This window comes from Saimiri boliviensis, chromosome 10 (assembly GCF_048565385.1).
Source record: "Saimiri boliviensis isolate mSaiBol1 chromosome 10, mSaiBol1.pri, whole genome shotgun sequence".
Lineage (NCBI taxonomy): Eukaryota > Metazoa > Chordata > Mammalia > Primates > Cebidae > Saimiri > Saimiri boliviensis.
The window spans coordinates 27,593,047-27,610,670 of record NC_133458.1 but is presented as its reverse complement, the minus strand read 5'-3'; the positions used below and the strand labels follow the sequence as shown (position 1 = coordinate 27,610,670).

The 17,624-nt window shown below is 40.8% G+C and overlaps 1 protein-coding gene across 2 annotated transcripts in view; it reads right to left on the bottom strand.

Moving 5' to 3' along the window:
• UBE2H (ubiquitin conjugating enzyme E2 H) overlaps positions 1-17,624 on the bottom strand; it is a 124,972-nt gene that overhangs the window by 18,496 nt on the left and 88,852 nt on the right. Inside the window, exons 4-5 of one of the 2 annotated variants that reach the window (XM_003921004.4) lie at positions 12,705-12,744; positions 11,069-11,121 (exon numbers count right to left, since the gene is read on the bottom strand). The exons of the other annotated variant lie outside the window; for it this stretch is intronic. Coding sequence (XP_003921053.1) covers positions 11,069-11,121; positions 12,705-12,744 — 93 coding nt within the window. The remainder of the gene's footprint in view (positions 1-11,068; positions 11,122-12,704; positions 12,745-17,624) is intronic. 2 annotated transcript variants of the gene reach the window in all.

The window sequence follows — 17,624 nt, the reverse complement described above, 5'->3', positions numbered from 1 at the left end:
CCTGACCTCAGGGTGATTTGTCCACCTCAGCCTCCCAAGGTGCTGGGATTACAGGAGTGAGCCACTGCACCCAGCCATCCTACAATTTTAAAGATGTAAGTCTACTGGGTGTGGCGGTGGCTTGCACCTGTAATCCTGCCTACTCGTGAGGCTAAGGAGGGAGATCACTAGAGCCCAGGAGTTATAGTGAGCTATGATCACAACCACTGCCCTCCAGCCTGGTTGACAGTATGAGACCCCCAATCTCTCTCTCTCTCCACTTTTTTTTTTTTTTTTTTTTTCAGAGATAAGTTCTGTGTTGCCCAAGCTAGTCCCAAACTCTGAGGCTCAAGTGATTCTCTTCACCTTGGCCTCCCAGTGCTACCACACCCAGCCAAGGCCCAGTCTCTTTAAATAAAAAAGAACGAAAAATAAGACGACAATATTGGTAACTACCAAATCCACATAACTGGTCCTTCATATGTCTAGTCTTATAATCTTAACAAATTTACATGCCTAAGATTATTTTCCTGAAAACCCATTCCCTTCTCCTAATGAAGGGGAGTAGGTTGAGTCTAACTAACACCCTTGCTTTTAGGCTCCAAGCCTCTGGAAGGAATCTGGCTAGGTATTCTTCCTTTCTTCCATGTACTCGCTAAGTTTCCCAGAAACGTCTCTAGTTTCTCTTCTATTTCCCTGGGCATGTAACTATGTCAAGCCCAATATATCATTCCAGCCCTGGATCAGAGCAGCCATCTCCTAAATGGCCTTCAAGGCTCTATACTCTCACCTTTGTAATCAGACAAAGTTTCCTTAAAACAATCGCTTAGATCATTTCCCACAAACAATAAGTTCCTCTTGCCCTCGATCACGATTCTGCATCCTGAAGAATTGCTTGAACCCGGGAGGTGGAGGCTGCAGTGAGCCGAGATCATGCTGCTGCACTCCAGCCTGGGTGACAGAGCAAGGCTCTGACTCAAAAAAAAAAAAAAAAAAAAAGAAAGAAAGAAAGAAAAAAAGAAAAAGAAACATCACTACATACCCCATGAATATGTACAATGACTATCTGTCAATCAAAATTCTGCATCCTCTGGAAGGATGCTATCCAAACTTCTTTCACCATCCCTCTCCCTTCTGGGGTACAACTCCTGGCTTTAAAACCACAGGGATAGCCACTACTCTTTACAGCATTTATCTGTTCTGTAATTCGATAAAGAACAGGGCTGAAAGGAAGAAAAATCTGTTCACAACTAGAGGAAAAAATGGACAAAAATCACAAGTTGATTGCTGTCTAGAACTGATGATTCCCTCTGAGACTTAGATCACTTTCCCTGTACTTTTGGTCATTATAGTTGAAACTCCTGAGAATTTTGACCATGTTATTCATATCCTTGACTACTAGATAAAAGCAGCTGTTGACCTTTCAAAATTCCATCGGCTGACTTTTGCCCATCTTACAAGAAACTGTATTGAATTCATCATGAACTGCCATGCAAGTCGTGAATTTTACAGTATGTGCTCAAAATAAAGCCAACCCAAAAATTTCCTCTTATTCATTCAACAAGTTTATTTTTGGTGGTGGTGGTGAGTATCTACTGTATGTACAAAAACCAGGCAGCTTTATTTATTTATTTATTTATTTTAAGGCTAAGATCTCCAGATTTCTTTAGTTACTTAATAATGTGGGGCTAACAGATTTTTCTCAAGGGTATATTAGATACCATAATTAATAGATCTTTACCTTCCACTCCTTTACTAGCTCCTACAAAGCAGCAATGCTAATAATGGTTGAATTTTTTATTTTAATTTTATCCTGCTTGCAGTCAGTAAACATTAAGAGACAGTGAAATTCTGCCAGGCACGGTGGCTCAAGCCTGTAATCCCAGCACTTTGAGAGGCCGAGATATCGAGACCATCCTGGTCAACATGGTGAAACCCCGTCTCTAATAAAAATACAAAAAACTAGCTGGGCGTGGTGGTGCATGCCTGTAATCCCAGCTACTTAGGAGGCTGAGGCAGGAGAATTGCTTGAGCCCAGGAGGCAGAGGTTGCGGTGAGCCAAGATCGCACCATTGCACTCCAGCCTGGGTAACAAGAGCGAAACTCCATCTCAAAAAAAAAAAAAAAAAAAAGAGACAGTGAAATTCTACAAGAAAGGAGGAGTAGCTGCCGGGCGCGGTGGCTCAAGCCTGTAATCCCAGCACTTTGGGAGGCCGAGGCGGGTGGATCACGAGGTCAAGAGATCGAGACCATCCTGGTCAACATGGTGAAACCCCGTCTCTACTAAAGGTGCAAAAAAATTAGCTGGGCATGGTGGCGCCTGCCTGTAATCCCAGCTACTCCGGAGGCTGAGGCAGGAGAATTGCCTGAACCCAGGAGGCGGAGGTTGCGGTGAGCCGAGATCGCGCCATTGCACTCCAGCCTGGGTAACAAGAGCGAAACTCCGTCTCAAAAAAAAAAAAAAAAAAAAAAAAAAAAAAAAAAAAAAAGAAAAGAGGAGTAGCCAAGAACCTATAAAGGATCCTACACTACACACAACGAAGCACTTGTTATCTTTGAAAAAAATTTGGCAACAGAGGGCGGTAAAAGATAGCCCCTCAAGGAAAACTTCAATGAAACCAATCATATAGGTAGGCAGACTTCAAAGAAACAGTTTTGAGATTAAAGGTACCATTCTCTAAAATAACTAATTTGAGCCAGGCGCAGAGGCTCACCCCTGTAATCCCAGCACTTTGGGAGGCTGAGACAGGCAGATCACTTAAGTCAAGAGTTCAAGACCAAACTGACCAGCATGGTAAAAATCCCACCTCTACTAACATAAAAAATTAGTCAGGCTTGATGGCGGGAGCCTGTAATCTCAGCAACTTGGGAAGTTGAGGCAGGAGAATCACTTGAACCCAGGAGGCAGAGGTAGCAGTGAACCGAGACTGTGCTACTGCACTCCAGCCTGGGCAACACAGCAAGACTGCATCTCAAAAAAAAAAAAAAAAAAAAAAAAGACAAATAATTAATTTGAACTCAACTTCAGTAACAAAAAGCCCATTTCTCCAGCTGTTTGAAGGCACATAGGTGGTGAGCTAAAGCAGCCCACCACAGCCTTCCTGTGGTGCCGTGGCTCAGGCCGAGCTGGCCACAGGTCTCACCATGTTATGTTGCACTTAGTTTACTGAATGCTAACTAGCTGCAAATAAAATAATATAACCTGCCACCAAATACTAACTGAGAGGGTCTTATGTGTGGATAAAATATACAAAAAGTCTAAGCTCAGCAGATTCACGCATCTTCTCATATTTGTCCATGGGGATCTTTTAAAGATAAAGTCTTAATGAAGAGGGCCATGCAGGCAACAAAACTAAACAAAAGAAAAAACAAAAACAAATGAAAACACCTTCCTTATCAGAAAAAAAAAGTAGGATGCTTTTTTTTTGTTTTTTTTTGTTTTTTTGAGACAGAGTTTCGCTCTTGTTACCCAGGCTGGAGTGCAATGGCGCGATCTCGGCTCACCGCAACCTCCGCCTCCTGGGTTCAGGCAATTCTCCTGCCTCAGCCTCCCGAGTAGCTGGGATTACAGGCACGTGCCACCATGCCCAGCTAATTTTTTGTATTTTTAGTAGAGACGGGGTTTCACTATGTTGACCGGGATGGTCTCGATCTCTCGACCTCGTGATCCACCTGCCTCGGCCTCCCAAAGTGCTGGGATTACAGGCTTGAGCCACCGTGCCCGGCCAGGATGCTTTAAAAATACAATAAACACCTCACCTCCCTCCTCTCACCTCTCAAAAAAAAAAAAAAAAAAAAAAAAAAAAGGTGGCTGGGTGTGGTGGCTCACGCCTGTAATTCTAACACTTTGGGAGACCAAGGTGGGCAGATCACTTGAGCCCAGGAGTTTGAGACCAGCCTGGGCAACACAGTGACACCCCCATCTCTATTATAAATAAAAAATCAGCCTGGTGTGGTGGTGCATGCCTGTAGTCTCTGCTACTTAAGAGCAAGCTGAGACAGGAGGATCACTTGAGCCCAGGAGGATGAGGCCACAGTGAGCCACACTGCAACCCAGCCTGGGTGGGTGACCTTGCCTCAAAAAAAAAAAAGGTAGGAATTCAAACACTCAAGGAAAATGTTTGCAACATACATGATAAATACATTTAAATCTCACTTACTGGTAGCATTTTGGTTTTTAAGTGTTCTAAGCTAGAAACAGGTGTTCCTGTGCTGTGTGGGAAAGGGCAATATGAATGATGCAGGGTGCTGAAACCGGGAGGAAACCAGCCACATTCTGCTCAGGGCCTGGCTACTAGGTCACCAATCTGAGGTGTAGTTACAGGACATGGACTGTTTTTAAAGCATTCTAAACCCACTTAAAAGATAGTTTCCCATTCACTGCCTAATTGTAGACCCTTTCCCTGCGAAGCATTTAAACTTCAGAGAGCTGCAGAAGAAAATGAATGCTACAGCATAGATCACAATAAAGGAAACAAGCTCCTGTTCATCAAAAACACTGTTCTTGTTGCATTGTCAATCTCAAAACAATTCACATCTTACTTGTTTTTTAGAGGTCATTCATTCTAGTTCAAACCTATTATGACCCTGCTTACCTTAAGAGCTTGTAAGCTAAAACGTGGTAATAGGATTTATTATTAACCTTCCAGAAATGAGGGCAGTTAATGTGTAATTAGCTAGCTGGATACTCTTACTGTCATACTAAAACTTGCTATTCAAGCTTGTAATTACTAGACAATAATTTAGTTGTTGTTAATGTTGGAAAAGATAAGAGATAACTTCCTGCAATTACATGCCAAGTGTCTATACACGGGGAAGACTTTATCTCTAACTCAATAATCATAAGCAAATGAGGAAAAAACATATCAAAGTTGCATTTCCATATAAACAAGAATGAAACGAGCCCTAAAATTAGAGCCCCTGTGAAAGCAGAACACAGCTGTGGCTACCTTTCAGAGCCATACCCTTCCTTGCTAGCTCATACCACGGTCCAAAATGCCTGGACCACTCCATGGTTTTAAAGCTGACCGCCAGTGATCGTGATATTTTTTAATGACTCTCCACTAAGTTGTTCAAAGCCAGGAGACTCTATTTTTATGTATATAATTAGGCTCCTGACATATGAACACTGCGTCCGAAGATTTCCAGGCAGACAGATAAAGTAAGTTGGTCATGGAGCTAAGTACTGTTGAAGCACAAATCCACAACTGAGCATATTTCTTCTCTATGTACAACAGGTGACATTATCCCAATAGTACTGGACAGAATTGCTCTACCTGGCCTCTACCTAGAAATAATGACATCCTGCTGTTCCAAAGGCAGGATGATGCTTGTGATTCAACATGCCAGATCAATACTGAAGTTCTCAAGCTGTTCAAATAGTAGTTGGCCAGTCAATCAGCTGTGCAGACACATACATATATTTCTTATCTGTGTAATTACACTAAAATGTTTAGAAACAGCATACACTAATCCAACATAAAGCATTAAATTTTAAGATACACCTTCTGCCAAAATCTGAATTATTTGGGAAGATTCACAGACTATCAGACTGAAAAGGGGATGGAATAAATGTTAAATTTGTATTTTAAATTTCTAAACGCCTGGTAAAAGAAATTTTGTAACTCTTGCCTAATCTCAAAGTACTTGAAGCATTCCTTCTGTTGTAGTCAATTTCATTTGCTATTACTAACTCCCCAGATAACTATAGGGGAAGACATTTCCCAAATGTTGATTTTTCTCCCCAGCAAAGTAAGAGTAGAAGTATCCAGTCCACTGGCTAGCAACCTTAAGGGGGAAAATGTAAACCACCCAGTTTTATAAGAAAATTGTCTTCCGCCTCACTTCTCCAGAACTTACTCCATCATATAAGTAACTTACCAAGTCAGTCAAAGAATGAGTAAAATGAAAGCTGGAGAGAGAAACATATTTGCAAGGATCAAGCATGCTTGGTCCAGAAGGGTGGGATGAAAGAAAGATTAAAGCTGTATTGCAGTGAAGGTACCTGAGCCCCAGGAGTGCAGGGTGATAAGCCAACTACGGATAAAATATATTTTGGAGGAAAAAATGGAAACTGGAAAATAGAAGAGAGCTTAAAAAGCTACCTGTGGCCGGGCGCGGTGGCTCAAGCCTGTAATCCCAGCACTTTGGGAGGCCGAGGCGGGTGGATCACAAGGTCAAGAAGATCGAGACCATCTTGGTCAACATGGTGAAACCCCGTCTCTACTAAAAATACAAAAAAAATAGCTGGGCATGGTGGCGTGTGCCTGTAATCCCAGCTACTCAGGAGGCTGAGGCAGGAGAATTGCCTGAACCCAGGAGGCGGAGGTTGCGGTGAGCCGAGATCGCGCCATTGCACTCCAGCCTGGGTAACAAGAGCGAAACTCCGTCTCAAAAAAAAAAAAAAAAAAGCTACCTGTGGCTTCATGAACTCTCCTATCAGTCCTTAAAATTAATTTGTTTTGAAATGGAAATCCAAATCCCCTTGGCTACATTTTATGTTTCTCAGAGCTTTTGTCACTGCTGTCTGGAGGAGCAGAAAGGGATGCAAAAAAAAGATGCTATCATGCAGGAAGCCAAAATGAATCAATTTTGTCATCTGCTACTTTCCATTTAATGTCACAAGAATAACAATAGATAACTTCATACTTGATAACTTCATACTGATGACAAGCATCTTTACAAAATTAATCCGATTCCTGACTATAATTAGCTCTCTTGCAAGGTTAAATAGTATACAATTAAAAATTACTGGGTGAGTAAACCACAATTATACCACATTTTGAACTCTGAATAAACAAACTGCACATACACTTGGCAAAGAGATAACAGGATGACAACAGAAGCAATGAGTCAACTGGCTTACCAGAAATCAATGGCAGGGAGGAGTGTGAGGGGATACAGGACTAAATTTACCGCTAACATAAATGCTGTTTAGTATCAGGCTATGACTAATGTAAATCTGAAATTTCAACTATGAATTGTTGTTATGTTACAAATACATATAGCCATGGCACAGTACATGCCCTGGGGCAAGGTGAATGGTAGGAAATTTCACAATCCACTCCCTGCTCCCTCATCGTATTATACAGCAGAGGAAAATGTTGAAACAAGTTTTAGGTGCCAGGCTTAGCCTTTTGCTTTTCAGTTGAATATTTATGTTGACATGCCAACTTCCTCCTATTAGTTATTTAGTGTTAGTTTTTTTTTTTTTTTTTTTTGGCAGGGTGGGGGTGCCTGGGGCGGGGGCAGTCCTTTGAACTGAGATTCTCTCAGGAACCACTGCAGGAAATGAAGTGATTCAGAACTCACCAATTATGAACTAACCTTCAATGCCAGAGGCTTTAACAGTTTGTAATAAAAATTCAGTTCAGATCTCAAGATCAGATAAGTCTGAAAAAACACTTCAAGGTCATCTGAACGAACATAGTCTACCGGTACTTTATATAATTGTATTTACCTGTTCCTAAAACTTTCCATGAAAGAAATGTTGAATTTTCTTGAGAAACAGTTTGTTTTGAGAAAAATGTCAAAACAATTCTCCCATGCTCAGTATACTTTTGACTATGCTCTGAAAATATTTCTTGTTTTCCTGCACTTACCTGTTAGTGTGCTCACACTCCTGTATTATGGAACATGTTCAATAACTCATACACATGTAAGTAACACAGCAGTCTGCTTTCAGTTCACTTGGACCAACATGGTTTAACTCTTGCTGCTTATTAAATGCTTTGCAAGCTAATGTAAGAACATACTCTAACGTTTTATAAATGTGATGAAATCTTTTAATTTATTTATTTCTTTATTAAAGACAGGGTTTCACCATGTTGGCCAGGCTGGTCTTGAACTCCTGACCTCAGGTGATCCCCCGACTTTGGCCTCCCAAAGTGCTGAGATTACAGGCGTGAGCCACCATGCCCGGCCAATGTGATGAAGTCTTACTTATGTTGGCCACTTTAGAAAGTGGTCTATCAGCCCTCAAATAGTTAAACATATTACCCAGTAATTTCACTCCTAGTTATATACCCAAGAGAAATGCAAACATGCCTACATAAAAACTTGTGTACAAGGCTGGGCATGGTGGCTCATGCCTGTAATCCCAGCACTCTGAGAGGCCAAGAGGGGCAGATCACAAAGTCAAGAATTTGAGACCAGCCTGACCAACATGGTGAAATCCCATCTCTACTAAAAATACAAAAATTAGCCAGGCGTGGTGGCAAGCACCTGTAAGCCCAGCTACTCAGGAGGCTGAGACAGGAGAACCGCTTGAACCCGGGAGGTAGATGTTGCAGAGAGCAGAGATCACGCCACTGCACTCCAGCCTGGGGAACAGAGCAAGACTGAGACTCCATCTCAAAGAAAACAAACAAACAAATAAAAACAAACTTGGGCACAAATGTTTATAATACTCATAATAGCCAAAAGACCGAAACAATCCAAATGTCTATTATCTAACAAATAATGTGGCTTATCCATACAATGAATTATTCAGCCATAAGAAATTCCAATACATGCAACAACACAGATCAACCTTGAAAACATCATCAAAGTGAAAAAAGCCAGTCACAAAAGACCACATATTATATAATTACATTTCTGAGAAGTGTCCAGAATAGACAAATCCACAGAAACAAAAAGCAGATTCGTGGTTGCCTAGAGCTGGTGGGGGTAAGTAGGGAATAGTTATAGGGTACAAGTTTATTTTTGAGGTGATGAAAATGTTCTAAAATTGACTGTGGTGATGGCTGAATATAATTGAATATATTAAAAACTACTGAATTACACATTTTAAATGGGCGAGTTGCATGCTTGTGAATTATAATTCAATTAAACTTACTTTTTTTAAAATTTGTTCTGAGACATGAGGTACTTGAGAGTCAGCAAACATCTACAAAGCTTTTCTGGTCAATGGTAAAAGCTTTAACAAAACTAAACTTCAGTTTACTTCATTGTAATTGGAACCAGCTTGCAGTATTTTGATATGTACATTTCTAAAATGTGAATGTAGTTTAAGAAAACACATCATTACATCAGATATTCCAGGCAGCCTGCCATGAGACATTTTTACCAAAAAAACCATCTTAAAAGGAATCCATTTAATCGACCGGTATATGTTCTTTCTTGTTGCCTCAACTATGTGCCATCATCTCCCCTAAAACTCTCTTGCTAAACATGATTAATTCACTCATTAAGACAACAGTTGAACCATTATTGTATCTATCAGGCATTGTTTTAGTCGTGTGTGTGTGTGTGTGTGTGTGTGTGTGTGTGTGTGTGTGTAGAGAGAGAAACAAGAACAAGAAAAAGTCCCCACTCTTGGTGCTTACACTCTAAGAGGATAAGATAAATAATAAACAAATACCAGTTTTAGAAGCTTATTTAAAACCAGGTACTAGCCCAGCTACTGGGGAGGCTGAGGTGGAAGGATCGCTCAAGCCCAGGAGCTCAAGGCTGCAGTGAGCTATTATTGCACCACTGCATTCCAGCCTGGGCAACAGAGTACAACTCTGTTTCTATGTATTAAAAAATAATTTTAAAATTAAAAAAATATATATACAACAGAGTGCTGTGCTATGGAGGGGTGTGATTTCAGAGATTGGCTGGGAATGGAGGCTGCTCTGAGGAAGTGATGTGTGAGATGAGTGAAGAAGATGCCAACCACACAAAGATCAGGGGAGAACATTAAGGTAGAGAAAATAATTTCTGAATGGCACAATCGGCTGGGGGCAGGGATTAACTGTGTTCTGCTGGTGACCAATCTTCCTCTGTGATTCTCATTTACCAATCTAGTTCAAAGATATCTGTCAAAGGTAACTTGCAGATTGTGGCTAGACTAAGAAGTCTTACCTACCTTAGACTATTAAAGGGTCTCACAAGTCTTCGACAAGAAGGAGCCATCCCTGGTTAAGCTCTGCCTCAACTGAGCTTTCCCTTCTTTTCTTGTGCCTCTCAGCAACTGTTACCTGTACCATTCATTCTTTCAACCCATATTGGTGAAGGGCACTGTGACAAGAGTCCAGGAACTTACAGATGAATCAGACACATATCTGATGGCCCTTAAGTTAGGAAATAATTGAGTAGCACCAAAAAAAAAAAAAAAAAAAAAAAAAGGCATAAACAACAAATACAAAGTAGAAAGTAAAAGTGGGCCATAAAAAAAGGAGCTATAAAATGTAATGGTATCCAGAGATTACTTCCAGCTGGAGAATCAGCGGAAGTGTACAGGATAGGAACACTGGAGTAGGGAGACTCTATGAAGCCAGAGGATTTGGACATGTGGAAGGAAAAACAGATTTATTTGTTGTATCCCTAATTAACTTCAAATAGACAACTGACCCTTGAACATGGGTCCATTCACATGTGGTTTTTCAATAAACACAGCTAGCCCTCCAAGTCAGTGGGTTTCGCAGTGATGACTGCGGGACTTAAGTAAGCATGGATTTTGGTATCTGCAGGTGGTCTGGGAACTGATCCCCTGCAGATACCAAGGGATGACTGTATGTTAAAATATTATCAGCTCCCCAAACCAGGTGACAAGGAGGGAAGGCCTGATACTCTTTATAACTCTCTGTGATATTCAGCATAGTATTTTTGAAGAGCTGGGCAATTCATCTGTTGATTCACTGTCAGAGATGGGGTGTCACTTTCAGCATTGAAGGTAAGGCTAAATTACTCTTCCTTCATCAGGAGGTTTTGGCCTTTGAAACAACGATCCCCTAAAACCTCTTACTACATCATTTATTTTTCATTTCACCTAAGTGTTTTTTCAAAACTAAAAGGTATTATATGTATGCAAATATGTATATATTATGTGCTTCTGAATACACACATATGTTTGCACATATATTTGTGTGTGTGTATATGTATCACTATACACACAGTTTAAAATGATTATTTTAAATTTTCACAGCTAAACTGGTTTGTACTTAAGAGAAAATTTTTTCTCCAATGATTAAACTTTCCCAGTCAGTCCCTCAAAAATCCCTTCTCATTACCAATGAAACATCTTAAACCAGAAAAGCAAAGCCCAACAACAATTTTTTAGGCAATGTCTCAACATCTCCAAAAAATATTCCATGGCCAAACTCACCATAGAGAGCTGTCCAAGTTTGATTAATTACATCTAGACACACAGTTCCTGACCTGAAACAGATGGAAAGAATGGCATGTTTTTAAAAATTAGAAAGTTAGCTGCATGTATCTGGCAACTGATTTTACTTATCAAGAGAAATACTTTTAATAGATCTGTGAAAAAAAGAATCCCAGCTGGGGAAAAGTATGATGAGCAACAGAATAGTACAAGGTCTTATGTGTCTCCTTACAGACTGGAAGGGGAAAATAGTAACTATGCAATGGAGAAACCAGACAACACCTGAACCAGGTGCTGAGAACGCAAGGGGCAGACAGACCTCGTGTGCCTCCGAATGTGATACCTCAAGAAGGTCACAATCTCACTTTGTGGTTTTCTGGCCTTAAGTGTGTTCATGCCCTGAATGTAATAAGGAAACATCAGACAAACCCAAATTGAGGAACAATCTAAAAAATAATTGGCCTGCCGGGCGCGGTGGCTCAAGCCTGTAATCCCAGCACTTTGGGAGGCCGAGGCAGGTGGATCAGAAGGTCAAGAGATCGAGACCATCCTGGTCAACATGGTGAAACCCCGTCTCTACTAAAAATACAAAAAATTAGCTGGGCATGGTGGCGCGTGCCTGTAATCCCAGCTACTCAGGAGGCTGAGGTAAGAGAATTGCCTGAACCCAGGAGGCGGAGGTTGCGGTGAGCCAAGATCGTGCCATTACACTCCAGCCTGGGTAACAAGAGCGAAACTCCATCTCAAATAATAATAATAATAATAATAATAATAATAATAATAATAATTGGCCTATAGTTTAAAGAAACACAGCAACTAAATGTAATGTATGATTCTAGACTGGATCCTTTACTGAAAGAAAAAAGTACTAAAAGTAAGTTACTAGAATATGGCAGTAGATTAAATAAAAAGTATTGCATTAACATTAAAAACCTGAATCTCACAACTATATACTGTGGATATATAAGAGAATGTCATTGTTAGGATAACGTAAAATATTAATATTAAAGGACTAAGGGGCATGATGTATATAAACATAGAACCTGCTCACACAAAGTTCAGAAAAACCTGTTAGGTATGCGTGAGAGACAGTAAAACTTAGTGCCATGACAAATTAAAACTGTGTCCCAAACAATCATATTCTAAACAGCACTAGAAGTACAAAACATGGTATGCTAGAATATTTTAAGTCTCACTAAAAATATTAGAATGAAAGAAAGGGATAAATAAGATTCATTAACTGAAATAAAACTACAGTCATTTTGCCTTACTCTCAAGAATTGAGAAAATACTATAAGGTCTGAAAATAATCTGTAGATTGAAAGCAGATCTCTGAATTGTGTCTACACAAAGAGAAACGAGATGTGGAACATTACTACTGTTAGTGGAATAACAAGAAAATGAAAGATCCAGTCACAACAGTGGAAAAAATTAAGTGGTACAATAGCAGAATGTGAACTAAGTGACTGAAAACCTCATATCCTTTGGATTCTATCATTTACATGACCATTCGTACAGTCCTAACTCCTGAGAAGGTCCAAAAAGGTCACTGAGGCTTTTTATAACAGAAAGACAGAGAAACGTTAATCAAGAGCAGTTCCTGCTAAAATTTAAACATTTAAAAATAGTTACTTACGCTTCATCAATGTTGGGATGGAAAATTTTATTCATGAATCCTGTAAAAAGAGATGTTAATTAGCAGCAAAAAGTACGCAGAAAACAAAGTATTTCAGTATTAGAAACAATTTTGGTATTGGGAAAAGGTGGCAAGACTTATAAATCACTACTTTCAACCTTAGATCTTTGGTTACTGATAATATTCTCCTGATAGCTCCAATTAATTTACATCAGCATTCTATTAACAAACGAGAAATGCAGCTTCTTTTTTTTTATTTTTTGAGACAGAGTTTCGCTCTTGTTACCCAGGCTGGAGTGCAATGGCGCGATCTCGGCTCACTGCAACCTCCGCCTCCTGGGTTCAGGCAATTCTCCTGCCTCAGCCTCCTGAGTAGCTGGGACTACAGGCATGCGCCACCATGCCCAGCTAATTTTTTGTATTTTTAGTAGAGACGGGGTTTCACTATGTTGACCAAGATAGTCTCAATCTCTTGACCTCGTGATCCACCCGCCTCGGCCTCCCAAAGTGCTGGGATTACAGGCTTGAGCCACTGCGCCCGGCCGAAATGCAGCTTCTTCTGCAAAACAATCTTTAAAGCAACTGTTTTTCTTAGCTATGAAGCTACTGCCCAAAGAGAAATTATACTACTAAATGATTCATAACCAGGGTCATGATAAAAGCTAAGAAAACTTCACTCTGACTCTTCCTCCCAAAAGTTTTATTGTTCAAGCTTTAAATCTGGAGGTTCTGCATTTGAACTTTTCCTTCTGAAGCTTACTTACGGGTATCATTCGTTACACCGTGTGCGGAACATGAATGAAACTGTTGAAATGCTAAAGGAATACCACTTCAAACCACAAAGGATTTCATAAGAACAGTGACTGAAATATTTCCTTTAACATTAGTCCACTCATTCAGGGAAACCCAGTTTTGATTAAAATTGGGGCAACCAAGAAATGAAGCAGGAGTTTAAAAAAAAAAATTCTCTCAGTTGGCTGTATCTGTTGGAGATCTAAGTTTTAAAATTTTTTTCTAGCGAACCAAGTACACATTTTAATAGCTATATGACCATTTAAACTTCAAGGAGAAATTCGTTTTTTTCTCTAAAAACCAGTGATTTAGTATATATGCAAATGGCAATACTCTAAAGCAGAGATCCATTGTCAAAGGTGTCATTTTGTCATCCTCATCACTACCTTTCCTTTTAGGACTCTCATTCTGTTCCGCACTTTCAATATTTGAACTTCCTTATTAAGGTGAGTATCACCACCACTATCTCCGATCCCCACCCTCCCTCACCCCATCCCCACACTCTTTCATTCAGAATATATTTGGTCAGCACCTATACCACAGGCATTGTGCTTGGATAGGGTACAAAAGACAGACAGACAGTACAGTGTTCTTGAACAGGTCACTGGCAGTGGAACAAGAGACATCAAGAAATAACTGCAATCTGAACAAAGTATTGACACAGTGAGGGGAATACATACAAGAAGAGTCAGGGAAGATGCAGAGAAATGGTACTGGAGGAGGAGCCTCAAGTAAGGCACTACAGAGATTGTCTCCAAAAACCTGAGAAACTTCCCCTGAATTAGAAAACGGGCAAGAATACCAAGTCTCAAGTATTCCAGTCTTAGACCGCTCCAGTCACTCACACTTTTAACTTTTGTTTTTAGATGCTCTGTGTTGAAACAGCATACAGTTCTATCTACTATAATCAAGAGGGCCCATGTGATGTATAAGTTACTCTGATGAAAAAAAAAAGCTTTGGGTCCAATATTAATTTTTCATTAAGGAAATTAAAGATGTTTCAAAGTCTATATTTAAGAAGCATGTGGTTTATGAAGATATTTTAATAATGGGAAATGTTCACATTTTAATATTAAGGGAAGAAAAATTAGGGTAAAAAAATCTACATAACTTGAGAAAAATACTAATATACATGTCCCAGATGACTCATGAGAGTATTTGCTACAATATTATTTATAAAAGCCAAGAGCCAAATTCAACACTGTCAATGGGATAGGGCTGGATGAAGGGGAGTACATCCATCTACTTGAGTCCTGTATAGCCAAAGGTAATGAAGTAGATCAGTATGTATCAACTTGTATAGCTCTAAAGCTGAGGGTTTTTTTCGTTTTTGTTTTTTTAAGTTGCAGGATGTTATATTCACAGCCTGATATTTAAATAAACTAAAACAAAGCAATACTACCTATTCTCCACGGTAACAAGTAGGGAAAACTGTACTGAACCAACATATACCAAATTTCCAAAAGTAACTGTTTCAGTTAGGGCACAGGGCCACGTGTCATTATAGGAATAGGAAACATAATGGGAAACACTGGTTAAAAATGACTTTATCTGGCCTGGCACGGTTGCTCACGCCTGTAATCCCAGTACTTTGGGAAGCTGAGGTAGGTGGATCACCTGAGGAGTTCAAGACCAGCCTGGCCAACATGGTAAAACCCTGTCTCTACTATAAAGAAAACAAAAATTAGGGCATAGTGGTGTGCACCTTTAGTCCCAGATACTTGGGAGGCTCAGGCAGGAGAATCACTTGAACCTGGGAGGCAGAGGCCACAGTGAGCCGAGATCACACCACTGCACCCCAGCCTGGACAACACAGCAAGACTGTCTTTTAAAAAAATGACTTTATCTAACGCTATTAATATAATCCTTTTAAAAAGGGACAATGGGCCGGGCGCGGTGGCTCAGCCTGTAATCCCAGCACTTTGGGAGGTCGAGGCGGGTGGATCACAAGGTCAAGAGATCGAGACCATCCCGGTCAACATGGTGAAACCCCGTCTCTACTAAAAATACAAAAAATTAGCTGGGCATGGTGGCATGTGCCTGTAATCCCAGCTATTGAGGAGGCTGAGACAGGAGAATTGCCTGAACCCAGGAGGCGGAGGTTGCGGTGAGCCGAGATTGCGCCATTGCACTCCAGCCTGGGGTAACAAGAGCGAAACTCCGTCTCAAAAAAAAAAAAAAAAAAAAGGGACAATGTGCTTGTGTGTTATTTGCTCTGTTTAAGACATGCACATAAATTAAGAAACTGGAAGCAAGTAAGTACAAATGTTAACAGTGCAGAATTCTTAGTGGGGGGAGTATTTTATCCATTGAACTTTTCAAATCTCATCACTCCCCCAACCACCACACCTGAACCAGAACTGGGATCACAGCAATGGGAAAAGGCTAGAAGGAAACAGGTGTCGATGGCTGTCATCTTTGCAGTATTCTCCCATTATTTCTACTTGTACTCTTGACTTTCCGACATTTCTACAATGTGCAATTTTAATAGTTGAAAGTAAAAAAAATTTCAAATAAAAAGTTATACGCAGTATCAGCTGGGTACAGTGGCTCTCGCCTGTAATCCCAACACTTTGGGATGCTAAGGCAGAAAGATTACTTGAGGTCAGGAGTTTGAGACCAGCCTGGCCAACATGCTGAAACCCCATCTCTAGTGAAAATACCAAAATTAGCCAGGCACGTGGCAGGCATCTGTAGTCTCAGCTTCTCAGGAGGCTGTGGCAGGAGAACTGCTTGAACCTGGGAGGTGGAGGCTGGAATGAGCTGAGATCATGCCACTGCACTCCAGCCTGGAAGCCAGAGGTAGACTGTCTCCCGAGGGAAAAAAAAATGTTATACATAGTATCAAACATTCTAAAATAGACTTAATTATACAAACAATAACTAGTGTTGAACTATCTTATGTCAGTAAAACCAACCATTTTATTTAAAATCAACACTCAGGCCGGGCGCGGTGGCTCAAGCCCGTAATCCCAGCACTTTGGGAGGCTGAGGCGGGTGGATCACGAGGTCGAGAGATCGAGACCATCCTGGTCAACACGGTGAAACCCCGTCTCTACTAAAAATACAAAAAATTAGCTGGGCATGGTGGCGCGTGCCTGTAATCCCAGCTACTCCAGAGGCTGAGGCAGGAGAATTGCCTGAACCCAGGAGGCGGAGGTTGCGGTGAGCCGAGATCGCGCCATTGCACTCCAGCCTGGGTAACAAGAGCGAAACTCTGTCTTAAAAAAAAAAAAAAAAAAAAGAGAGGTCTTTAGAAAAAGTAAGTCTTATGTTAGAAGGTTGCCAGGATTATGGAGAAAAACACAGCAAAGGAGGGGGACAGAAATGGAAAGCGTGGGGTGGGGTTGCAATTTTATTTTATTTTATTTATTTTTTTGGGGGGGGGTTGCAATTTTAAATCAGATGGTCAGGGAAGGACTTCCTAAGAAGGTGACTTGCTTTGAAGGAGGTAAAAGAGGAGTCACCTGGTACCAAGAGGAGAGGAGGTCTACATAGCGGCAACAGCCAAGTGCAAAGCATGTTAGGAGTTTGCCTGACACTCCGAAGGTTTTTCCTGAAACTGAAGGTATTTGAGCAAGGGGCAGAAAATGAGAAGTAAGGTCAGACAGGTGATCAGCATTCAGGGCCCTTTAAAGGATGATGGTATTCTGAGGTAGATGTGGGGAGGGTACTGAGACTATGCTGGAACAGTGACATATACATGTCTTTGGCTTGTTTAACAAATGGCTTGTGTCCTAAAATAGGCTAGTTGGGGAACAGCTCAATCAGCTCAGAGCACCTGAGTGCTGGGGAATGGCAGACCTCAAGCAAAATGGAATGGGGATCCTACAGGGGCATTACACTTCAACAAGCTCATACCACAGGGCATCTAAAGGTGTTAGGTCAAGAAAATAAGAAAATAATTATGGTAAGCTTTAAATGTTTATCAAAACGGTCTCTGAAAGACTAAGGTGTCTGGTTTTGTTTGTTTGTTTGTTTTTGAGACAGAGTCTCTGTCGTCCAAGTTGGAGTGCAGTGGTGTGATCTTGGCTCACTGCAATCTCTGCCTCCCAGGTTCGAGCAATTCTCCTGCCTCAGCCTTTCAAGTAGCTGGGACTACATGTAGGCGCCTACCTCCACAGCTGG